General features: G+C 40.3%; 1 protein-coding gene across 1 annotated transcript in view; it reads left to right on the top strand.

The window, feature by feature from the left end:
* Nucleotides 1–11287: 11287 nt before the first annotated feature.
* Nucleotides 11288–26275, top strand: part of egfl6.L (EGF-like-domain, multiple 6 L homeolog) — a 106735-nt gene continuing 91747 nt past the window's right edge. The window contains exon 1 of the mRNA XM_041582348.1: nt 11288–11516. Coding sequence (XP_041438282.1) covers nt 11368–11516 — 149 coding nt within the window. The 5' untranslated portion in view covers nt 11288–11367. The remainder of the gene's footprint in view (nt 11517–26275) is intronic.

Here is a 26275-nt window from a genome sequence, read left to right as displayed (position 1 = left end):
TAGGAAGATTAGTGGGACAGAAATGCAGATGAAATGAAAGCACAAGCATTAAAGGGACACCTGCTGTACCAGTTGTGTTTGTATTTGCATACACATTCCATATGATTTTGGGTAAACATTACATTATCTATATAACAAAAGCCAGAACAGCTGCTCAAGAATTGAATTTCATGTTTCAGAAACCTTTCATAATGTGCAGTCTACAGCACCACATTACAACACGCAGCTTCCGGGTTTTGCTCAACAGTATGAATTCAATCTTGAGAAGTTTATGTCGTGGACATAAACAATTCACGGGAATTAACAAAGCTGCACATAAGTAATTCCACTCCAAAAACGACATATTCATTCCTATTTTTTCATGTCCTCTATTATTCAGATGTAAATTTCAAACTATCAATGTCCGTGTCATTTTTTGTCTTTTTAATATTATTTCACTATAGCCTTAAGGAGGAAACGTGTAGATTTCAAATGATCTAAACCATGTGTGGGCAGTTTGATCTAGGGCAGTGCTTTTCATATTCAGATCACTTGTGATTCAAATGATATGCAAATTATAATGTAATAAAAAGAAGTATGTAAAGCCCTTGGGCACGCTATAAGAAGCCCCAGGAGGGCCATATCTAATCCACTGCTGCTCATATTTGAGATTGAGAAATTAAGATGCAGAAATAGATGAATGATTTATTACAGTTTAGAGACTTCAGTATGACCAGAGCATGTCTATCTCTTAAAGAAGAGTACAAAGAGTTCAACAATGAGCCATCATCAGCATCAGCATAAATATTCTTCCATTACTTTATAACCAAGAAACGCCCAAGGTTTGATAAAATGCCCTTTGTCTAATGGTGAGCAAATCCATCCTGAAATGTGTTCAATGAGTGTGTTTTACAGCGGCTTTTTTTGTGCAAAATACGTTTTTTCTTTAAAACAGGTGACCAGTAAATGCTACCTACTGATTGGTTGAAATTAGTTACAGCTCCTTGCAAGCTTAGTGACTTTTGTTACATATGGGAGATTGTGCCTTATTATTGTATATTTTAGATTAACATATACTACCTGTAAAGACACATGCATTTGTGAGCTATCGGTGAGGCTAGTGTTTGATGTAATTGCTCTCTATTGAGCCTTTTGCTCAAATTATTCATTTGTATGTGCCTGTATACAAACAGTTATACAAATGTTATATAGAAAATAAATGGTTTAATTAAAGGGATTCCTGTGGTTTAATTTTCATTAACCTTTCATATCTAGTGGATCCTTGGAACCTGATGATTTTAAATGGGTTATTCACCTTTGAGATAACTTTTAGTATGATTTAGAGAGTGATATTTTGAGACAATTTGCAATTGGTTTTAATTTTTTATTATTGTAGGTTTTTGAGTTATTTAGCTTTTTATTCAGCAGTTCTTCAATTTGCATATTAACCAATCTGGTAACTAGGGTCCAAATTACCTTGGCATGCATTGATTTGAATAAGAGACTGGAATATGGATAGGAGAGTGTCTAAATAGAAGGATCAATAATAAAAAGTAACAATAACAATACATTTGTAGCCTTACAGAGCATTTGTTTTTTAGAAGGGGTCAGCGACGCCCATTTGATAGCTGCAAAGAGTCAGAAGAAAAAGGCAAATAACTATAAAAATATAAGAAATAAGTAATGAAAACCAACTGAAAAGTTGCTTAGAATTGGCCGTTCTATAACATAATAAAAGTTACCTTAACGTTGAACCACCCTTTAGGATGCGTTTTTAATGATGTATTTAATAAATGCCATGGTTTTGTTTTTATATGTGAATTTTTTGAAATTTGTATCTATAATTTAAACTGTGTGTGATAGGGACCTTAAATTTTAAACTGAATGAGATATAATCTCTGCAACACACTGAATAAATATATATATTTATGGGTGGAGCCAGACAGTATCTATATATACTGTATACTACATAATATGAATAAACGTGGATGGCTGATAGTTCCTAACTCTCTCCCAGATAGTCGTTTAAAAGTTCTACATTGCCTCTTCTGTTGTTCTTCTCTGCTCCCTTCTCCTCAAAAAGAATATCCAAGATGGCCATCGAGAAAGAGAGAGAGAGAGAGAGAGAGAGAGAGAGAGAAAGAGAGAGAGAGAAAAGCAGCATGGGAGCACAAGGAAAGAAGAAAAATTTGGTACTGTTATCCTGCTTGAGCTATCCATTTCTGCAGTGATCTTACTGGCATTTCTGAAGTTAATAAAGTTCTCATTGGCTATTTTTCAGTGATCTTTATGGCTTGTATTGGGTTAATGGAGTGCGCATTGTCCATATTTCAGCGATCTTACTGACATGTCAGAAGTTAATGAAGAGCTTATTGGCCATTTTGTAGTGATCTTACTGGCATGTCTGGAGTTAATGAAGTTCTCACTGGACATTTTTTACTGGATTGTTTGGGGTTAATGGAGTGCTTATTGGTAATTTTCTTACTATACTGGCACAGCTGGGGTTAATATGCTTGTAATCCATTTTATTTCATTATTATATTTGCACGTCTGGAGTTAATATGCTACTTATCCATTTTTGTAGTAATAAAACTGGCACATCTGGGTTTATGTTTTGATAAAATGGGCGTGGTATTTACGGGTGGAGCCATACAGTAGACATTGTGAACATTGTTTGCTATGTTGGGTGTGGCAGATGTTTTGTCCCACTTTCTATTTTTCAAATGTGCGGAGGTATGAATTATGTTATAATCAATATTTAGCAAAACCTCCCTGACTTTAAATTGAAATTAACTAATATTTTATTTTAGTATGAGGTATTGTACTGGAATACTGGACACACATCTAACCCATCTCTTTTGTTTTTATGCCTTTAATAATATGTTTTATTCTTGGAGATCTTTCCACAGTGGGTAAGAATTGCCTGTAAACCAAGGAATTATTAAGGAGACAGTTTTCCAAAAAAGCTGAACTAGGCAGGGAAGTGCCAGTTTATAAAAAAAATATAACAAGAGATAAATTGCTAGGGCCACCAAATGGGGTTCACAATGACATAGGCTGCATCATGAAGTGTGACTGAAGTGAATTATTTATGGATAAACTATGGGGCCAGATTAGGCAGGGCTCTTCATTGTTGTATTGTTGTACATTCAAAGGATACCCCCATTTATTGTACAGCATTGCAGAATATGTTGCTGCTAAAATGTATGTGTGTTTATGTATGATTTGATAAAATATTGAAATTTTATTTCAAAAAGTATATTTAGCTGTGTTCAATAAAATGTCTATAGGCATTATCTGCCAGATAATATATTTTTACAAACTGCCCTGCCTAGTATTTATTACTTTTTTTCTATTACAGTTTTATTCTACAGAAGTGTATAATAAATGTATTCCCAGCATTCTGACATCTCATTAATAGGTAGTGTATCACACAAGGTTGTTAACCAATAGGGAAGTGCCAAGTTGCAATCTATATTGATTTCATACCTATAAAGTGTTTGCATTCAAAATGCTTTTAGTAACATATCAAAGTAAAAGGGCAGGCTATTGATTTAATAGCATACTCATGCCTTAATAAGTACAAGTGTCCCAGTAGGATTCCAGAACCGATCTCCTAGAATTCCAGGCTTTTGAGTAATACATTCATGCTCACTGCTGTATGAAATCTACTGCAAATTAAATTTAGTCGTTAAGGCCAGTCTCCCCGTCATGGGTTTTTCTTTGCAGAAATTATCATTGTCGGATGCCTTCCCAGATATAATGACATAAGCAGCTTATGCGTCTATGTAACATTGGCAAATACAAGTATTTTTTATCTGCAGCTTTAACGTGATAGACAGAAATCTGCTTGTTTGTTTAAATAAATTATTGTTGTTACAAACTGAAACATACTGTGTATATAAATATGCGTGTTTTACTTACTTGCAGTTCAAGTTATTCAATATTTTGTTTGCTAACTGCTGCCGTACTGTTTTTAAACCTTGAAAACAAAACAAAAAATGTTACTGTGACAATACAAGCCCCATCCCTATCGTTAGTTATTTAAAGGGCTGCTGTTTAAAAGTAAAATAACAGTGCAGACCCACCCTTTTGAAACATATAAAATACTTTGAGCATAGTTGGTGATTTATTTAAATGACTGCATAACATTATTGGAAGTAGTATGGCATTATGCATATATACCTATATTCTTTATAACAATTAGATTTTTGGATAACATGCTAAATTATTGTTTTAAAGTGGTAGTTTTCCATTAACAGTTTATATGGCAAACCCATGTCACACCATTATGTTGCTGTTTCTTGGCAGCCATAAGTTGTGTCTACCAACATAGCTTTTTACCTGTCGGTGAAAGCAGAGGTAAGCAACTTTAATCTTTACATTCAAATATTTTAACATTTCCACATAGGAAACCTTTAAAGTATCCCACAAGGTCAGGTCACATGTGTTAGTATTGATATATAGTATATGTACTTAATAAACGCACACATTTTTTAAGGATGAAGTCATTTTTATCTGTGTGGCCATAGAAGGGCAAGCGTTTAATTATTTCAAACCATCTAAGGCATTTGTTTCTGACTTTTACTCACCAGCGTAATCATCTGGCAGCAGAAATCTTGGAAAAAAACAGTGTTTTGAAGCACAAGCCTATTTAAAGTTCACTTTCAATGCGTGATGTGATCTTGAAAATATGTGACTATCACAATGTTTTTACTCTGTATATTGACAAAGCGAGTTTTAATTTTGGCTGCTGCTTTACCCACAGACTGCATGTAAGAAGTGCACATTCCTAAACCTCAAAGAGGTTATTTTGTCAGAATAATTTTAGTTTTTTTGGCTTAGAGGGTCTATTTCTTTTTATTATGCCGTGCAAAAAAAAAACGATTAGATTTGTGGTTCAAGAAAAATTGTTTTTCAAATATTGTACATTACAATCTTTCTGTTCAATACAACTTTAATAGATAGAAAAAGGTGTATTTTGCCCAGGCTTTAACAGGCAGAGGGTCTGCCATCAGCCATGCATGTTTCTTTAAAAAGTTGTCATTTTTCCCTATGTTGTCCTATGCTTTTCTTTTAGGCTTGAACACAGGTAAATTAAGTCTGTGTGTTGTTAGGAACTACAAAGTTACTTGGCTGTTCAGGTCTGTATCATACTTCAACCCTCTATATCATGCACATGAGCCCTTGTTCCTTAATGTATGATTTACACTTATCTTTGCTTCACACTTAGATGAACATGAGGGTTGTGAGTCAACAGATAAATATTGAAATAAATATATTAAATTAACAGTTTAAATTTTAGAAGACACTTTTGCAGTTCCATTTAGTCTTCCTGTTACTTATTACGCCAGGAAGTCTAATGTATACATGCCTATCTAGCATTAGCTATAAAGAAAAAAAAGGAAATCTTTAGTTTGGATTAAGTATGGTTAGGGTGATAACTTTCACAAACTTGGGTGGAGGGTGCTCAGACTGTAGGGGCAAACAAAAAAATGCAATAGATTAATTTATGGATGGTCAGAATCTGCTGAACAGCTGGTACTATTAGTCAGTGGGAGGTATAGCTGGTAGCACAGCTGGTCAGCACAGAGTGCACTGAACTAAAATAAGCATACTAGCATATTGTCAGCAATCTTCAAAGCATTTACACTACAGAAAAAAATTAGTTACATAAAAGGAAAACATTTGCCATGACCACCATCAGTAGATGTATAAAGCAAGCACATTACACTCTCAAAACTATCACTTTCATGATAATTAGACATACTTAAATGGGTATTGGCTTAGATTTTTAAAAAAAATGGTTTATTGTTGCGTTGTAATTTGTTGCTATGGGTTACAGGATTCATGCAAAATCGTACTCCTACTTAAGCCTGCATATTGCTAACATTTTAAAATGTCGTTTAAATGCTACTTATGCTCATTTGTCCTTTAGGCCTATTCTCTGATAATCCCTCAGAATTCCCTGTTTGTTAGCTCGACAGCATGAAAGAATGGTTGATTTTCTAAAACGAAACTTTAAAAAAGTATGAAATTGTGTGCATGTAAATATATATGTATGTTTGCTGTAGTCAGTTGCTATAAGTTACGGCCGGGCACAAATTTGCTTAGTGATAGTAAATAAGTCCTATATTTTTTTTATAGCTCCAGGAAAGCCCTAGAGCTATAAACACAGGGGCTGCATGACCTTAAAGACTGGCAGAATCAGATGCAGTTGTGATTGGGTGAGAAGAAATGAATTAATGCAAGGGAAAGCTTGGCTGGGGGCGGAGAATGAGAGGGATGTGATGTCAAGGGAAGAAGCAGTTCACTTCCTTACCTTCTGAACAGGTAGAAACATCCCGCTCACTTTCCCGCTTATTTTGCAAAAATGTCAGGAGTTTTTCTTCTTTATGTTCTCATATTATATTTTAATAACTGGATGTTTTTGTGGATGTTTTCTTGAATGCACCGTTATATTGTGGTTTTGCGTATCTTCATACAGTATAAATCTGAGAGTCAGCATTGTATTAATTCATGTTAAATGTATGTCTAATGCTTGATCCAGGGAATGTTTCCAATTGCCATTGGGGTCAGGAAAGATTTTTTTCCCTCTTGAGGCATAATTGACACGGGCTTCAGGCTGTTTTTTGCCTTCCTCTGCATCAAAACAGTGGATATATGATAATGTATTTTAAGTTTTATTTGTCATAGCTACGGTAGGACCTTGCCAGAGTACTGCTCAGGAAATTTTAGTAGAGGGAGAAAGGAGGTTTTCTCCTGTGACTGCACAGTGGGTTTATTGATACAGATGCTACTACTGCTTGTGCTAGGTGACAGCGTGCTTGGATTTCTTATCATCGACACACCGCAGACTCTGGACCGACAGCAGGGCTGCTGAACTTCTCTCATGGTGGGAGATGCCACTCCTGCTGGAAGCAGGTTTGAGGGCCATCATCTGTCTAGGACTGTGCGAGTGTAAGTTTTTTCTTTTTAGGTTAGGGTTGCCACCTGGCCGGTATTTTACCGGCCTGGCCAGTAAAAATTATGGATGATCCCAATGTTATTAATAGGGAAAAAAGCTAAATATATAAGAAGGCCGGTATTTTTTTCCAGAAAAGGTGGCAACCCTAGTCTAGGTAGAGGCAGCCTAATACTCAGTGGATATAATGACATAGTGCGGATCTCAAGCTGTGAGAAATGGCAGAGCATAGTAGCGATCTCTTATGGAATTCTGGCCTTAGAATATTGCCTTGGGTTAATCTGACAAGGTCCTATTTATTTAATAAAATGTGAATAAATGCTGTGTCCTTTTTATCCCATTTCTGGCTCCTGATGTTTCATTAACAATGGGGTTCAGAAGGATGGCTGAGGGTGAAGGGTCAATACCTTGTCAAAGTACTTGCAGTACTGCTTGTTCGCCCTGGTTTAATCAACAGACAACATTTGGTTCTTGGCAGCAGAGAATTCAACTTTTTTTTTTTTTTACTGTATGTTGCACATAAATATTTTGAACTGATGTATTTAAGTAACTCATATAGAAAAGGAAAGCAAGTGGGATGGTTGCCTAAATAATAACTGACTTGCATAAAGTAACCAGGGTTGCCAACCATTATCCCACACACTTGCTGTTCCTGCTTGGTTAGTTTTTATTTTGTAGCTACTATTTAAAAATTTTTACTGGTGTGAGTGTGTGTGTGTATACAGTATGTACATGTAAATATGTAAAAACACACAGGCACCACTTACCATATGTAGAGTAGCTGTTTGAGACATATACAGTACAGCATATTATTTGTGATATGATTCATATGCTTTATTTTCCCCCCAAAAAAACCCTAGTATAAAACATAATAAAAGAACCGCATTCTACGTGCTGTTGGGAACCAAAAACCTTTGAAGTGTATTTTGTCAATAAACATCAATTAAATCCATTAAGTGCTTTAGAAGTTTCCATTTATGTGCTACAGACACATCTGTCTAATAGAGGTAGAAGGCTAAAAAGCCTGGAATGTCCCAGACAAAACTGATGACATGTCAGTGGTGAAATCCTAAAATCCCTGGAGGGGACTTTGGCTTTTCTGAAATGACTTGGTGATCTCCATAATTGCTGTCCTTGTTTAGGACTGGGAAAAGGCAATTAAACACTGGGGACAAAAGCAGGGTGGAAGTGGACAATGAAAAATACAGAAAAAGCAATAATAGTTTCTAGAGGAAATGTAAATAGAGTCCAAAATTATACATGAGTGCATGTGTATGTATGTTGTGTATGGGTAAAAATATATTTGAATAAAAGACTTTATCAGAAAAAAAACTGGACAATGCTATTGTCATGAATACTCTCAGGAGCTGGAGAGAAGAATGATGAGAAGTAGCATCTCTTGTATCTAACTCTAATCCAACTACTGAAGATGGGCACAGAGTTGGTCACATGGAAGAGAGGCTGAAGTGCTGGCATAGGCACTTTAGAGGCAGAAGTACAGAAATGACAAGCAGTTTTGGGAGGCATTTTCAGGTGTAAAGGACTAGTTAGGCAACACGGGTTCATAAACAAACCAGGGATGGGATCAGCAGATGAGTAGCAGAATCAGGAACAGACCAAGGCTTGGCAACAGGTATAGAATATTCCTTTGTGATCATTAAATATCCTTGATTGCAGAATCCAGAATGTGGAGTTGAAAATGAGGTTCAATATTATGCAAGTGCAAAGTTATGCACTTTGGTAGAAGTATTACAAATGTGAGTTATACATTAAATGGCAGAGTGTAGGGCATATCTGACAAGGATCTGGGGAATTTTTTAGATAACAACTTGTCTAATTCTGGGCAGTGTCATTACATGACTACTTCAGCAAATTAAGTTCTGTCTTGTATAAAAAAGGCCATGAACGCAAGGCCTCACCTTGAGTGTGCAGCTTAGTTTTGGGCTCCAGTCCTTAAAGAGCTGGAGTTAGTGCAGAGATGTGCAACTAAACTGGTAAAAGGGATAGAAGATGGAAATTATGAGGGTAGACTGTCAAGGTCGGGGTTGTTTTCTCTGGAAAAAGACTGATTACTCTTAAAAGTACATTAGAGGGCATTATAGACAGATAGTGGGTGGATATTTTTTCTATAAAAAAGAATCAAAGCACCAGAGGCCATCCCTTTAGACTAGAGGAACTTCAATTTAAAGAAGTGCTGGTGGTTCTTCACAGTGAGTTTGTGGAATACCCTACTAGGTGATGTTATGATGGCAAATTCTGTTAATACCCTTGAGTAGCTTGGATGATATCTTGAACAAGCATAATGTTAAATATCTACAATTAATATATATTAATATCTGTAAGTGTGTATATACTGTATATGTGCTTGAGCTCATTTCGAGGAGTTAAACTTGTGTACCGCGATGTGCGGTTGCAATGGCGCACTCTACCAACCTTGGGCTGCACATGGGAGAGAATACACCTGCTCAGAGGTTAGTATGCCTGACACCTTGTTGGTACCCAGCATATGATTTTTATTTTCTGTATCTTTTGTTTTTTTATTATGTGTTGGCTCCAATTATTTGTGTAAATCTTTACTTTATTTTCTCATAACACCACAATAACGTTCATTGTATGTGAACATTATTATATAAAAAAAATACAGCTGTGAAGTTACTGCATCATTTTTTTACAACATTGGGCCAAATTCAATTCAGTGAGAAAAAGTTATCTCCTGATTTATCACGTGAAAACTCATGAGCGGGATTCAATTAGAGGAGAAAAAACTTTTCGGTTCCAGTTATTTCCTATAGACTTCAATGGAGTTTTCGGTAGTTATTTATTGAAAGTTTAATTTCAGAGTTTTTATACCTCGAATGAACTCAGAACTTGAATGGTTTCTTATTAAAGAAAAAACTCAGCAAGTTTGAGTTTCAAAACCCGAAAACTCTAATTAATCGAGTTTTCTGCAAAAAAAAACCTCGAATCACTCAAATTGATGGAGTTTTCAGGCAAAAGCCTCCAAAAAGACCTCTAACTTCATGAAGGCTATTAACAACTTCAAATAGTTCAAGGGACCTCTGCCATCGACTCCTACATGACCTCAACAGGTTTTAAATGGTGTATTTTTGGATTCAATCTATTTCCAGGGTAATAAATCTTGAAAAATTAGAGATTTTTTAAAAAAAAAATTAGAGGTTTTTTTTTTTTACCCGATTTTTGATAAAAAAACCTTGACCTTCAAAACTTGTGGAAAACACAACTCGATCCTTAATAAATCTGCCCCTTCATGTGATAAACTGTGAGATAAGTTTTTCTGAATTGAATTGCATTTCAAATTGAATCTCATGATTTTTCACCTGATAAAACTTTTTCTCACTCAGTCTCAATCTGGCCCATTGTAGAGTATTTTTTTGTAATTTTCGATCACCGTGGTCATGTCATAGGCCCAGCTCTAATGGAAGTTCTCCAATGGGAAAGTGCAGTATTTTCACATGTATGTATCATATACTGGTATCTAGTGTCTTATTGAGGTTGTTTGTCCAAAAAACATACATGTGAGGAATTTATTTTAATCATTAAATTATATGAAATTCTAGTCTTAAAAAGAGCTTACTAAATACATGGCAACATACTGCAGACCTTTCAGATTTGTGCAGCTGTCCAGAGCAGAGGGGAAATTACTCAGCCCAATTGTGTTTCATCTGCTTCCTCTGCTTCCTAATGTACAAGAATTTCATTAGTCAAAAAAATATTTCCAAGGCACTCATTAACTATGGGGTGCCGTTTGTCCCAAATACATTCTGTATACAAAACTATCCCTAATACACAGAATGAATGTCTCTCATGTTATATAAGTATTTGTGACCATACACAGAGAAAAAAAATATACAAAAGACTTATTTCTATTAAAGAATGAAAGCAAAATCTGGTTATTGCACAAAAGGATGTCATTATATTATGAACTCCATTCTGTACAGTTTAACAAGCAATCTGTCGCACAAATGTATAACCTCCATGTAACGGACGCACTTATGTGCAAAGTTACTTACAGAATGAATTATGTAAAAACAAAGTTGGACATAATATATAATAGTGTAACTAACTAGTGCTTGTGCTTGTCAGATTTGACTGACAAAAGGAGGAACGAGGCCCACATAGGGTCGAGATGAGTTTAGGCTAGGCCCCCTCCCCCGCTAGATGTGTATTGTGAGTATCGGCTGTCAGCCCCCACTCTCTCTCACAGGGAGTTACAACAATAGGGCCCCTTTTTCGGCGGGAAAAAAGGGGGCGGGCTGAAGGGCGGAGCCAGGGGGCAGGTAAACCAGGAAGGGGCTTTTAAGGAGGAGCAGGAGGCCAGTAAAACATAACCTGTTTTTGATAACCTGTTTTTTCTTTCATCGCACCGGAAGGAGAAACCGAGAGGAGGAGGAGAGTTGGATCCAATGGAGAAAGGAGAGAGAGCAGAAGGGAGAGGAGGAAGTAGGACCTTCAAGACAGCAGGAAGGAAGGGAGAGGGCTTCATCCAGTACAGAAGGGCAGTCTTCACAGAACGGCGACAGGACCAAGGTGCCTACACGGAAGACTACTATGGGTGAGTTGAATATTTCTTCTGATTCAGAATCTGATTTTGAGGGGTCAGAGGAAAGATATTATCATTAATGAAAAAATTCTTTAGAGGAAAAGGGAAAGAAAAAGGTTTAGGAAAAACAAAAGAAAGTAGTCAATCAATGGTGCTAGTTGGAGCAGCAGATACTTACGCATGCGCATTGACAGAAACAGCAGATCACTTGCCGAGGAAAACTAGGAAAAATATTGAGGCTGGAAAATTTGTGGATATCTATGAGTTGACTAGGGAAGCTGTTCAGGCAAAGGAGGACGGGGTGAAAACCGAAGAGAAAGGAAAAAAGGGAAAAACAATTTTCGATTGGTTGAAGGGATTCTTGGTTTTTGCAAGCGTATACTTAGAGAAAAAACCAGAACAATGTTTGAATATTATAAAGTACATAGACACAATAGTCGATACATATTTGTTTTATAAAGGCTCTTCATGGTCGGATTACGACAGGGCTTTTAGGAAGAAGATATTGAGTAGCAAGGTCTTGTCTTTTGGACAAAAGGATATAGATTTGTGGACGAGATTGGTTTCAAAAGATAATGGTTCAGCTGGCAATGGCAATAAAGGGTCATATGCTTTTAAGCCCAGAAACATCTGTTTTGCGTACAACGAGAAAAGGTGTACTAGGGGCTATGCGTGCAGGTTTAAGCATTCTTGTTTGGCTTGCGGATCTTCTCATGCGGTATCTAAATGTAATAAAAAGAAAGAAGGTCAGATAAACAGGCAGCCTTTTCGAACAGCTTACCAGAAGAGCGGAAACGCCAATACAGACAGCCAGGCTAAGTAAAGAGTTGGCAAGTTACCCAGACAAGGAAGCCGCAAAATTTTTAATTTTTGGAAGGTTTTAGGATCCCAGTTTTACACCCTCCCCCACCCAGCAAAGTTTTTAAAAATTTGAAATCAGCTAGTCGACATACCGAAGTTTTGAAGCACAAAATTGAAAAAGAAATAAAAGCAGGGAGAATGGCAGGACCATTTGAGGACTTGCCTATTGAGGGGCTAGTAGTGTCACCTTTAGGTATAGTCCCAAAAAAGGAGTCAGGAAAATTTAGAATGATACAGCACCTTTCATATCCAGATGGAGAATCGGTGAATGATGCTTTAGACGAGGAACAGTGTAAAGTACAATATCAGTCTTTCGATGAAGCATTGGAAATAGTTAGGAGTCAAGGAAAAGGGGCATTGTTGGCAAAGGTAGACATCAAATCTGCATTTAGGTTGTTACCCTTACATCCAGAAAGCTTTAGATTGACAGGTTGTCATTTTCAGGGAGCATTTTATGTCGACCTATGTCTACCCATGGGCTGTGCAATCTCTTGTTCATTTTTTGAGACTTTCAGCACCTATTTGCATTGGCAGTTATATAAAAGATCAGGCAACAAAGCTATAGCTCACTATTTGGATGATTTCCTGATCATAGGCCCCAGACACTCTGCAATCTGTCAGGACACATTAGCAATATTTCTGCATATGTTGAAGGAATTAGGAGTGCCAGTGGCCGTTGACAAAACAGTAGAACCAACCACAAAATTGACCTTTTTGGGTATTGAGATTGATACAGGGGCCAAAATGTGTAGATTACCAAAAGAAAAGGTAGTAAAAACTAGGCAAGCAGTTAGGAGATTGGAAGCAGCGAATAAAGTATCACTGAGGGAAATGCAACAAGCCCTAGGTCTATTGAATTTCGCATGCAGGATAATACCAATGGGTCGCATTTTTAACAGGAGATTGGAAAAATCCACATCAGGGGTTAATAAACCATTTCATAAAATAAGGGTCACAAAGGAAATGAAAGCAGATTTGAAAATATGGAACTGTTTCTTATCTAAATTCAATGGTGTCAGGTTATGGTTAGCAGAAACACAAATTAATCAAGAGGTAGAGCTTTTTCACAGATGCAGCCGGAAGCGTTGGCTTTGGAGCTTACTTGGCAGGGAAATGGTGTGCGGCCAGGTGGCCGCAAGCATGGCATGACAAAGGTCTGACAAAGAATTTGACATTGTTGGAGTTATTCCCAATCTTGGTAGCATTGGAGCTTTGGGCAGAAGATTTGAAGGATAGGGCAATTAAGTTCTTTTCTGATAACATGGGAGTGGTCCACGCAGTGAATAACCTGTCATCAGACTCAACCCCAGTAATTGGACTACTAAGACATCTGGTTCTGATTTGTATGAGGTTTAATATATCGTTCAGAGCCCAACATGTACCAGGGGTAGAAAACACTATAGCAGATGCCTTGTCTAGAGAAAAGTGGGATATTCTCTTTAAGTGCGCTCCATATGCGGAAAAATCAGCTTACGCATGCCCTAAAAATTTATGGCAGCTCGTGACCCCCTCTTAGAAGAATTGTGTGAAAGGGCAGTATCCGAAAAGACTCTTTCCAGCTACAAAAGGGCCTGGAAGAGATGGCAGATATTCTGCAGAAGCGGTAAGAGCAATCAAGGCACTAAGGATTTGGTGTCATTTTTAATGGTCCTGTACAGAGAAGGAAAGTCAAGAGCAGGAGCCAGCAACGCATTAGCCGCAATTTCTCATTTTTCCATAGTAAAGGGTAGAGCAGATATCACACATGATCCATTAGTTAGGAAAATAATGAAGGGATGGGCAAGAGTTGAAGGCCCCAGGGTCGATAAGCGAGAACCCATAATTGAATGCAGACTAAAAATGATTCTGAACTCTCTTGAGGAGGTGTGTTCAGACCAATTTGAATGTATTTTGTTTAGAGCAGCCTTCGCTCTGGCTTTCGGAGGAGCATTTAGGATAAGCGAATTGGTCTCCCCATCCAAGAAGGTAACAGATAAAGGTTTAATGTATAGCCAGGTTTTATTACAGGACAGGAAGTTGTTAGTTTACATCAGTAGATCAAAAACAGATCAGTTGGGTAAGGGCAGATGGTTCAGTATAGAAAAAACTTCGAGAATAACATGCCCGGTCAAGGCCTTGCAGGATTACATAGGGATGCGCCCAGCAGGGGGGCACCTTTTGTTAATTCACAGGGACTTATCCCCCATGTCAGCATTTCAATTTAGGCAAGTGCTCAAAAAGGCAGTCATTGCGAAAGGATGGGATCCTAAAAAATTTGGATCACATTCATTCAGGATAGGGGCAGCAACAGAAGCAGCAATGAGGGGAGAAACAGAGGATAGGATAAAAGGAATTGGGAGGTGGAAATCAAAAGCATACAAAAAATACATACGCCCCATAAATGTAACACAGTAGTAATCCTACAATTTTTAACCTACCCCCCCCCCCCTTTTTTCTTTGGTTTGTTGCTGCAGGGGGAAAAGCTACCTGCAACATTTTGATCATAGGCCACTCCTTTATTTTTTGGGCAAGACAGCATGCAGCAGGCAAGCAGTTGGGGTTACCGGAGGAACACATGAAGATTACATGGCAGGGGTGGAGAGGCATGAAGTGGGAACAAATGAGAGGCCGGTTGTATAGTTCAATACAGAAGTTCAAGTTCATAAACCTGGTGATAGTACATGCTGGGGGAAATGACCTTACGTCAATCAAAACCCCAGCGTTGATAGAAAGCATGAGAAAGGACTTGGAGGATTTAATGTCCAGCAACAAGATAGGGGGAGTGGCTTGGTCAGACATCATACAGAGAGGAGAATGGCGAGGAGCAGTTCCCCCCCAGGGCATTGAAAGAGCCAGGAAAAAAGTAAACCGGGCCATGCACAAGATCATGTGTTCCTCAGGTAACAGGGTAATTAGACATGACGATATAAGGTACCGACAAACACAGCTTTTTAGAAAGGATAAAGTACATTTGACAGAGGAAGGTTTGGATTTGTTCTGGGCAAACTTCAGGAATTATATAGAAGAATGGTGGAGGTCGCAGGAGGTCTAGGTGGGCCATGGAAAAGGATAGGTGGCACCCTTCCCTTCTTTTCCATTGGGTGGCATCAGTGCGGCTCCAGGAAGATGGATGGTTTTTTCAGTGAAGTGCAGGCCTACCCTCGGAAAGTCGCGAGTGTGGAGCAGACTTTGACTGCACGGTCTTGTCTGTGTCATGCGAGAGGCTGGGTTAGCGCCATTATTGCACATGATAGGGAGCAGGGGGATGGGCTACTGGTTGGTCAACAGCGGGCGCTCTGCCCCATGATCCCTGCTCTCTAAAATAACTGTTTGGTACGGTGTGGGCACCAGGCCCACGTTCTTGGCGATTATAGGAGCCGCAGCTGGTGGTCAGGGTGTACCTAGTCCTTGGCACATATATATATAACTTTGTTAATAAAATACGTGACCTCCACAGATTTTGCCACCTTAAGAAGTCTCCGTGTCGTTATTCAGGTTTTTATTCAGGTTGGTGGTAAACACAACGGAAGGGGGTAGGGGGATCCTTAGCCTATAGATATCTGTTTCCAAAGTAGATAGCAGCACTCCCATATAGCATTAAAACGCCTTTATTTCAAAATATTCATCTGTCACAGCAACGTTTCGGACCACCTGGTCCTTTTTCAAGCTGACAAAGTTTGTCAGCTTGAAAAAGGACCAGGTGGTCCGAAACATTGCTGTGCCAGATGAATATTTTGAAATAAAGGCGTTTTAATGCTATATGGGAGTGCTGCTATCTACTTTGGAAATTGCTACAAGGATGTGAAGGTGAACACATCAATTGGCGTGTACACCTAAAAAGTAAGCTTGTGAATCTAAATGCTGGATGCTCTTCTATATAAAATAGATATCTGTGACAGAAAACAAGATTTTATAGTACAGAATTCATTCTTTCCACAAAATGACAGTTTTGTTTCACAAAACAGATAAAATAACCATTCTGTGAAGCAACACTCTCAGTCACATTCCTGAACCAATAAGAACAAAGCTTATTGCCATATACAAACAAGATGAGAAGTGACCAGCTCTGCTCCACATGGCTAAGGCAAAGTATCTGGCCTGCTATAGAGGGCGCCCTCTAATGTCCCCTGTGCTGCATAGTAATAAACATGAACAAACCTTTCCTAAAAGAGCTGCTGTTAAACACTACAGGTTCATAAATGGAAGTTTTTACAAATGGCTGAGAAATATAATGCTGCACTTATAATGATTGTTGAGAAAGAAAAGTATGCAAAACTTATATAAATATGATCATTTTAGGTGATATGGCTATTCTTATTGTAGTAACCTGCTTGTGTGGCCATTTTGGTTAAGGGCATTCCTGCTGTTTTGTCATTATCTTATGACTCACTCCTGTTCCTCTTCCTGTCTAAGCTGAGAGTAATAATGGGAAAGGCCACACCCACCTGTGATGTTGTATTAAATGTACCAGAAGTTACTGTGCTTGTCTGGCTCTTTGCCTGATTCTCAGAGTCAGTTATAAGTTTTGTATATGATAGTTAGACTCCAATGTCTCCTCCTAGCTGTAATCTTGCACCAATTAGCTTTTAGTAGTCTCTTAATAATGTGCTTAGCTATAGTTTAACTACTACATAATAGCTTTAGCCAGAGACTCGGGACTGATCATGTGCACAACTTAGGGTTGCCACCTTTTATAATTTTTTTTACCGGCTGCTGGGGGTGGGGCCTCAAATGGGCGGGGGGGGTGATGTAAAAAGGGGGCGTGAATCCTGTACTATAAAATCTTGCTTTCTGTCACAGATATCTATTTTGTCAATCAAATCTAGCTTGACATGCACTAGTTAGTTATACCTCCCAACTGTCTCTTTTTCGGAGGGACAGTCCCTCTTTTGACAGCTCAACCCGCAGTCCCTCATTTGTACTGGAAAGTCCCTCTTTTCTATGCACTGAACAGCCAGAAAAAGAAACAAAGTTTCTCACTTAATTGGTTTTTAGCAGAGAGCCCAGAACAGCTAACAGGTGCAAATAAGATACTTTGTAACAATTTTGAGACACAAAAACACAGTTTAGATAAGGAGAAATATTTTCAAACTTTCATAACCTGCCAAATTTTGTAAAACAAACATGGTATTTAGGGGGTGTGGCCACAGAAAGGGGTGTGGTAAAAAAAATTGCAGCGCTACGTTCGGAAAAACATTTTTTACTTCCAAAATGTTGGGAGGCATGAGTTACACTATTATATGTTATGTCCAACTTTATTTTTACATAATTCATTCTGTAAGTAACTTTGCACATAAGTGCGTCCGTTACATGGAGATTATACATTTGTGCGACAGATTGCTTGTTAAACTGTACAGATTTTGTTTTCATTCTTTAATAGAAATAAGTATTTTGTATATTTTTTTTCTCTGTGTATGGTCACAAATACTTATATAACATGAGAGACATTCATTCTGTGTATTGGGGATAGTTTTGTATACAGAATGTATTTGGGACAAACGGCACCCCATAGTGGTGCTGCGTGCTGTGTCTGCATCTGACAGTCGTGTCGCGTCGGATCAACGCTGTGACTTCATCCGACATTTGTATATCCTACATTATTTCCGTCACATCCGACTTGACACCTGCGTTTTTGCGCAGCGCCAAAATGCCCGTGTAGTCCTACCCTTAGTGATCACAAATTTACAACTGTTTGTTGCAACCATTAAGCAAGTTTGCAAAAGTGTTCACTGCTGAAAGTAACAAGCTATTTAAGAACCAAATTCTGTAATTTTGCTGCTTGAAGCCTTTTTGGGCATTTTTTAAATTTCATGGCCCAGTTGGTAATCAGGGTGCGGGGGTAACTACGAGAGGTTTTCATTATAGGAGCGAAAGTCTGTCATATGATAGATGGAAAAAAGAGTAAGAAGCTAGCCTGAAAAATTCCCAAAATAGACATTTCTGAGATGCAATATAACTGACATTGGTTAATATGTGCTTGGCTAAAGAAAGACAAACACTTACAATCCTGTTTAACTGACAGTCATTCAAATCAGCATTAAAAATATACAGGTATCTATCTATCTATCTATCTATCTATCTATCTATCTATATATATATATATATATATATATATATATATATAAAATAAAGTTGAAGTGTCTCTGCGTCCAGTCCCTGTGTCCGTGGGATTGCGCTACTGCGCATGTGCCCCACGGACCGTCTCTGGCGAATTTTTTTTAGACTAGAACAATTCTGTTTTTATAAATGTTTGACTACATATGTTCTAGCGCCCGTTAATTTAACGGGCTTAATGTCTAGTATATATATAATAAGCTTAGACATGGTGCACACGGACAAACAAAAAACAATGCCTGTGTGCTGGTTAAAGACAACAATAGTAATAATCAAAAAGAAAACCGCACCAAACAGGTCTTTATATGAAATAAACAAAAAGGTTTTATTTGATCTACGTTTCGGCTCAACAACTGGAGCCGTCTTCAGGAATGCACAATTTTTAGTTCCTGAAGACGGCTCCAGCTGTTGAGCCGAAACGTTGATCAAATAAAACCTTTTTGTTTATTATATATATATATTGTGGTGAGGTCACTACTAGGATACCTGGGAAAGTCCAGGACGGAGCTTTTTTATGCCCCAGGTTCCTAACAGAGTGGTTCCGGGACTGCTAGGCCAGCCCGGGTGTTTTGAGTTGTACTGATGTATTTCAGGTGGTTAATTAAAGAGGCAGCTCAAGTCAGAGTGGAGAGTTCCTGGCTGGGGAAAAGACACAGGAAAGCTGCCTGTGTGAGAGGGATTGAAATCACCAAAAGGTTCTATCAATCCTCTACAGGTTATTCCCCATTTGAGTTACTCTATGGGAGACATCCTAGGGGGCTCTTAGACATAGCTAAGGAAACCTGGGAAGGGGAAGTGACACCCTACAGGAGTGTAATTGAACACATATCACAAATGCAAGACAGAATTGCTTCAATTATGCCCATTGTAAGAGAAAACCTGGCCCAAGCCCAGGCTGCCCAACAAAGAATATACAACCGTAATGCTAAAATACGTGTCTTTTCACCTGGAGACAGAGTACTAGTTTTGGTCCCCACGGTGGAGAGTAAGTTCCTTGCAAAATGGCAGGGACCCTTTGAAATAATGCAGAGAGTCGGGGAGGTAAATTACAAGGTACACCAACCTGGCAAGAGGAAGCCAGAACAAATTTATCATGTTAATTTACTTAAACCCTGGAAAGACAGGACATCATTGATTGCAGTACCAGCCTATGCTGTTTCTAAGGTAACTCACGAGACCCCTCTGGTCCCTGAGGTTACCATTGCAGAAACTTTGTCCACCTCCCAAAAACAGGAGGTAAAAGAATTCTTAATGAGGAATAGGGATACTTTCTCTGACCTCCCAGGAAAGACTCCCGTTGTTGAGCATGATATTGTCACTGAGCCAGGTGTTCGAGTTAAACTCAAACCCTATAGGATTCCCGAAGCTAGACGAAAAGCTGTGGCTGATGAAGTGGCAAAAATGCTTGAGTTAGGGGTAATTGAATTGTCCAATAGTGACTGGTCTAGCCCGATTGTTCTTGTTCCTAAGCCAGATGGTAGCTGGCGGTTCTGTAATGATTTTCGCAAACTTAATTCGGTATCCAAGTTTGACACTTACCCAATGCCTAGGGTAGACGAGCTCATAGACAGGCTGGGTACTGCTCGTTATCTGACAACATTGGATTTAACAAAAGGGTATTGGCAGATACCATTATCGGAACAGGCCAAGGAAAAAACTGCTTTTGTCACTCCAGGCGGTTCTTTCCAGTACAGAGTAATGCCCTTTGGCCTACAAAATGCTCCTGCCATGTTTCAAAGGGCTATGGATAGAATATTAAGACCTCACCAACAGTATGCGGCTGCATATTTAGATGATGTGGTGATACACAGTACAGATTGGGAGTCTCACCTGCACAGAGTTCAGGCTGTGTTGGATTCCCTCCGTAAAGCAGGCCTTACTGCCAACCCCAAGAAATGTGCCATTGGTTTGGAGGAGGCCAAGTATTTAGGTTACACCATTGGCAGAGGGGTGGTAAAACCCCAGATAAATAAAACAGCAGCCATTCAACAGTGGCCACACCCTCTTAATAAGAAGCAGGTTAGAGCTTTTCTGGGTATCACTGGCTACTACAGGAGGTTTATTCCTCATTTTGCCACCTTGGCTGCTCCCTTAACAGACTTAACAAAGGGAAAAAACTCTGTCATGGTCAAGTGGTCAAGTGGCAGAAAAATCTTTTCAGGCCCTCAAAGATGCGTTATGTGCACAACCAGTCTTGTATTCCCCAGATTTTTCAAAGGACTTTGTGGTCCAGACTGATGCATCAGATATAGGGTTAGGGGCAGTATTATCCCAGCTTTATAACGGGGAAGAGCATCCAGTGGTGTACTTAAGCAGAAAGCTCAATGACTTTGAGAGGAAGTATGCCACAATTGAAAAGGAGTGTTTGGCCATAAAGTGGGCCTTAGACGCCTTAAGGTATTACCTCTTAGGCAGAAAATTTGACCTTATTACTGACCATACACCTCTAAAATGGATGGCCCAAAAGAAGGAGACCAATAGACGAGTGAATCGTTGGTTCCTCACGCTGCAGGACTATTGTTTCACAGTGAAACATAGGCCCGGGTCAGAAATGGGCAATGTTGATGCCCTGTCCCGGGTTCATTCCTGTTGGGCCTCAGTTGTTCCAACCATTGGGTTGAAACAAGGTATGTGGTGAAGTCCCTACTAGGATACCTGGGAAAGTCCAGGACGGAGCTTATTTATGCCCCAGGTTCCTAACAGAGTGGTTCCGGGACTGCTAGTCCAGCCCGGGTGTTTTGAGTTGTACTGATGTATTTCAGGTGGTTAATTAAAGAGGCAGCTCAAGCCAGAGTGGAGAGTTCCTGGCTGGGGAAAAGACACAGGAAAGCTGCCTGTGTGAGAGGGATTGAAATCACCAAAAGGTTTGGGATTTTATATCTTCCTGTATGTTCTTTGTTTTGGGGAGACAGGCGGTAGGCCTTCTCCTGGTAGTTAGGAAAACTGACCTGTATTAGTTAGAAGCCCATTAAGTGGCAAGGATTGTATTTTGAATTGTTTGTTTTGTTTATTTTTTTCTGCAAGAGACAAACTGCCAAAAAGAGACTATACTCTCATGAGTTGTGCTTGTGCCGTGGGCTGTGTTACCCCAGGAAAACTGATCCCAGCTACCCAAACTCTTAAAATATATATATATATATATATATATATATATATATATATATATATATATATATATATATATATATATATATATATATATGTATGTGTGTGTAGGTGCGCTGCACATATACAACATTGAACAAATGATGAGCAATATTCACATTTTCAAATACATCATTTGGCACATTATAAGTTACAGAGGAGTTCCATGACCATATAAAAACACGAGGCCAAAGGCTTTTATACAGGTCATGAAACTCAGAAGTGACCTTTTATTTTGCAGCAGGGGGTACTTTATGTATTATAATACACAAGTTCCAGTGAGTCATGTGACAGGAATGACATCACTAATACGGATACGTGATCATTTCTGTGCAATGTAGGTTTCATTGGCTTTAGAAATAGTCGCTCAGCTAATGGAGAAGGAAAGTGCAGTAACTGTAACCCTGTAATGGAGTCCGAAATTAGTTTACAAGATGGCGTCCAAGATGGCGGCTCCCTGGTTCCTCACGGACGCAGCCGGATGACGACGACCTCTTCCCGCACTCTGATTGGTCGCCGGTGACGGAATGGACGTCGGCGTCAATAATTGGCGCCGGCGTCAGTCGCACACGTCAGCGCGTCGGTCGCTGACGCCAGCGCGTCCGCGCGCACGTTATGACGCCGATGCGTCCAAATTGGCGCCAAATCTGGGACTATATTAAGGAGCTCTGGGAATTCACCTATGCCCAATTATAGGTTTTAGCTTGCTATTCCTGGGTGTGTTCTTGTGATATTCTTGCCTATTTTGTGTACCGACCTCTTGCCTGATTCTTCGACTTCGAACCTCTTCTGCCTGGACTGATATTATTGCCTGTTTGACCATTCTCTCGTCTCATCCCTAATTGTACCGCGAACTTGGACTTTTGCTACCTCCTCCCTTGGTCCTCACTACCTCTGAGGCCTTTGGCCTTACATTATAATTGGGCCATGGACCCTTCGGGGGAAAATCCAGCGCCGCCTGATGTCGGTGGAGCGCTTCGTGGTCTGGCTTCCCGGATGCAGTCCTATGAGGTACAGCAGTCCCATTTTGGTCAGGCTCTGGAAACAATACTGGCAAAGCTGTCGGCTCTAACACCCGCTGATCCTGAACCTGTACCTGTATCTGTAGCTCCACTCCACATCTCCGAGCCCCGCATTCCGGCTCCCCCACTCTACAGTGGTGATCCTGCAGCCTGCCGTGGGTTTATCAATCAGTGCGAGGTCCACTTTGCACTCTCACCTAGCCAATTCGTTTCCGAACGTGCCAAGGTGGGCTTCATATTCTCCCGCCTGCAAGGGAAGGCATTGGAGTGGGCTTCACCTCTATGGGAAAAGGAGGATCCTATTATCGACAATGCCAGGTCCTTCGTTCACGAACTTCGTGTGGTCTTTGATGCTCCAGGTCGGGCCACAGCTTCTTCTGCACGCCTGTTCCATCTTCAACAGGGAACTCGCCCTGTCTCAGAGTACGCTATTGAATTCCGCACCCTGGTTGCAGAGACTTCGTGGAATAATGACGGGTATCACGCTGCCTTTTACAACGGCCTGGCGATACGCATAAAGAGTGATCTGGTGTCCAGGGAAATTCCATCCCGTTGGGAAGATCTAGTCGCCTTGGCCATAAAGGTAGATACTCGGCAGAAGGAGTTTCAAGCTGAACTCGACAGAGAGCGCTCCCCAACCAAGAGATTCCACAGGTTCCAACCTACTCTGGCTCCTCGATTTCAAAGACCCTTCCTTCCCAATCCGGCTTCCACCTTGCCTTCTCCTACTCCTGCGGCTTCCTCTTCTTCTTCCCTGCCTTCGGAAGAGCCTATGCAAATCGGACGGGCCCGTCTGACCGAACAGGAGAAGCTTCAGAGAAGGGCGGCTGGACTTTGCTTCTATTGTGGTGGAAAATCCCACTTCGCCTATGAGTGCCCAGTGAAGCCGGGAAACGCCAACACCTAGGTAAGACTGGGGAGACTTACTTGGGTGGAATTGCTCCTTCTCCCCATTCTTCTGCTCAACGCTTCCTCCTTCCTGTGCAGATTCGTTTTGGAACCCAGACGATTTCTTCTGAAACTTTCCTTGACTTCGGCGCAGCTGGGAATTTCATGGATAAAGTCTTCGCTGAAAGCCACTCCATTCCCCTGCGATCTCTGGCTGTTCCCCTTCGTGCATTGGCGATTGATGATCGTCCATTGTCTTCTGCTACAATTTCCCACTCCACCGAAGAACTTTCTGTTATTGTGGGAACTATGCATCTTGAAAGACTGTCCTTCCTTTTAATTGATTGTCCTTCTACTCCCGTTGTGCTTGGCTTACCCTGGTTGAATATTCATAACCCAGTAATAGACTGGGCTTCGTCTCAGATTTCCCGATGGAGTTCTTTCTGCCAACAAAATTGTTTACCCACCAAATCCATCATTAAAGTCTCATCTGTGTCTTCAAATTCTTCTTTGCCCTTTGTTTATCAAGCCTTTTCTGACGTCTTCAATAAAAAGTCTGCCGAAGTCCTGCCTCCCCATCGTCCCTATGATTGCCCCATCGAACTCCTTCCTGGAACCATGCCTCCCAGGGGTCGCACCTACCCGCTTTCTCCTTCCAAGACCCATGCCATGAAGGAGTACATTCAAGAGAATCTGCAAAGAGGCTTTATTCGTCCTTCCTCTTCCCCGGCTGGAGCCGGCTTCTTCTTTGTAGAGAAAAAAGATGTAGGTTTGCGGCACTGCATTGATTATAGAGGTTTAAACAAAATTACTATTAAAAACCGTTATCCCCTTCCTCTCATCTCTGAACTGTTCGATCAACTCAAAGGGGCTTGTCTTTTCACCAAGTTGGATCTTCGTGGGGCGTATAATTTAATCCGGGTCAGAGAGGGAGATGAATGGAAGACCGCATTCAACACCCGCGACGGGCATTATGAATACCTTGTAATGCCATTCGGCCTCTGTAACGCCCCCGCGGTCTTCCAAGAATTCGTAAATGACATTTTCAGGGATTTACTGGGCCAATACGTAGTGGTGTACTTGGACGATATCCTTATTTTTTCCAGGAACCTTGCTGAGCACCGTCTTCAAGTCCAAGAAGTCCTTTCCCGTCTGCGGAGAAATAACTTATTTGCCAAGTTGGAGAAGTGTTCTTTTGAAGTATCGTCCATCTCTTTCCTTGGTTACATTATTTCTCAACAGGGTTTCAGAATGGATCCTGCCAAGATCTCCGCTATCCAGGACTGGCCTCTCCCCACCAGTATCAAAGCTATCCAAAGATTTATTGGCTTCGCTAACTATTATAGACAATTTATCAAGGGGTTCTCATCCAAAATTGCTCCCATTCTTTCTCTTATCCGAAAAGGGGGTAAGCCTCAGCATTGGCCATCTTCAGCTTTGGAAGCATTCAAGAATCTTAAAGCTTCTTTTTCTTCTGCTCCCATTCTCAGACACCCTGAACCTTGCCAGCCATTCTTCATTGAAGTTGATGCCTCAGATGTCGGTGCTGGAGCAATTTTGTCCCAAAGAGCGTCTACTGATGGAAAGCTACATCCTTGCGATTTCTTCTCGAAAAAATTCACCTCTTCTGAACAGAATTATGATGTTGGAAATCGTGAGTTACTGGCCGTTAAACTTGCCCTAGAGGAGTGGAGACATTTGCTGGAAGGCTCTTCCATCCCTGTGACCATCTTTACGGACCATAAAAATCTAGAGTATATCCAGACACTCAAACGCCTCAACCCTCGTCAGGCCAGGTGGGCACTATTCTTCTCTCGTTTTAATTTCATTCTAACTTTTCGTCCTGGTGCTAGAAACAAGAAGGCGGACGCTCTTTCCAGAAGCTTTCTTCTCGAAGATATCTCTTCTGTCGAACCAGAATCCATTGTACCTCCTACAAAGATCATCGCTGCTCTATTTCCTTCCTTGGCCTCCCAGTTATTGTCAGTTCAATCCTCTGCTCCTATAGGAACCCCTGCTGGTGTTGCTTTTGTCCCTCCTGAACTCCGTCATTCCATTCTGGTTCAGTCCCACAGCTCCAAACAGGCCGGGCATCCTGGAATCAGAAAAACCACTGAAATTCTGTCTCGCCTTGTATGGTGGCCTTCCCTAAGAAAGGATGTCAAAGACTTTGTTTCTTCTTGCTCTGTGTGTGCTGTATCCAAGTCTGGACGTTCCCCTCCTAAAGGGCTATTCCTACCGTTACCCATCCCTTCTCGCCCATGGACTCATCTATCTATGGACTTCATTGTGGATCTCCCTAACTCCTCTGGTTATACAGTTATTTGGGTGGTAACTGATAGATTCAGTAAAGTCGCACATTTTACTCCTCTTCGGAAACTCCCCTCTGCTCCTGAACTTTCTTCATTATTTATTAAACACATTTTTCGCCTCCACGGTTTCCCTGCTGAAATTGTCTCTGACCGTGGCTCTCAATTTGTTTCCAAGTTTTGGAGGTCTCTGTGTAAAGCCCTTGGTGTTTCTCTTCAATTTTCTTCTTCTTACCATCCACAGTCTAATGGAGCAGCCGAGAGGGTTAACCAGGCCCTGGAACAGTTTCTTCGATGCCATGTATCGTTGTGCCAAGACGATTGGGCGGATCTACTTCCGTGGGCTGAATTCGCACATAACAATGCTTTACACGTTTCTTCTGAAAAATCCCCTTTTTTTTGTATGTATGGTCTTAACCCTTTGGCTTTTCCTCAGGACTTATTACTCACCAAT

Source organism: Xenopus laevis, chromosome 2L (genome assembly GCF_017654675.1).
Source record: "Xenopus laevis strain J_2021 chromosome 2L, Xenopus_laevis_v10.1, whole genome shotgun sequence".
Lineage (NCBI taxonomy): Eukaryota > Metazoa > Chordata > Amphibia > Anura > Pipidae > Xenopus > Xenopus laevis.
The sequence above is the reverse complement of the archived record's forward strand: the minus strand, read 5'-3'. Positions and strand labels throughout refer to the sequence as shown.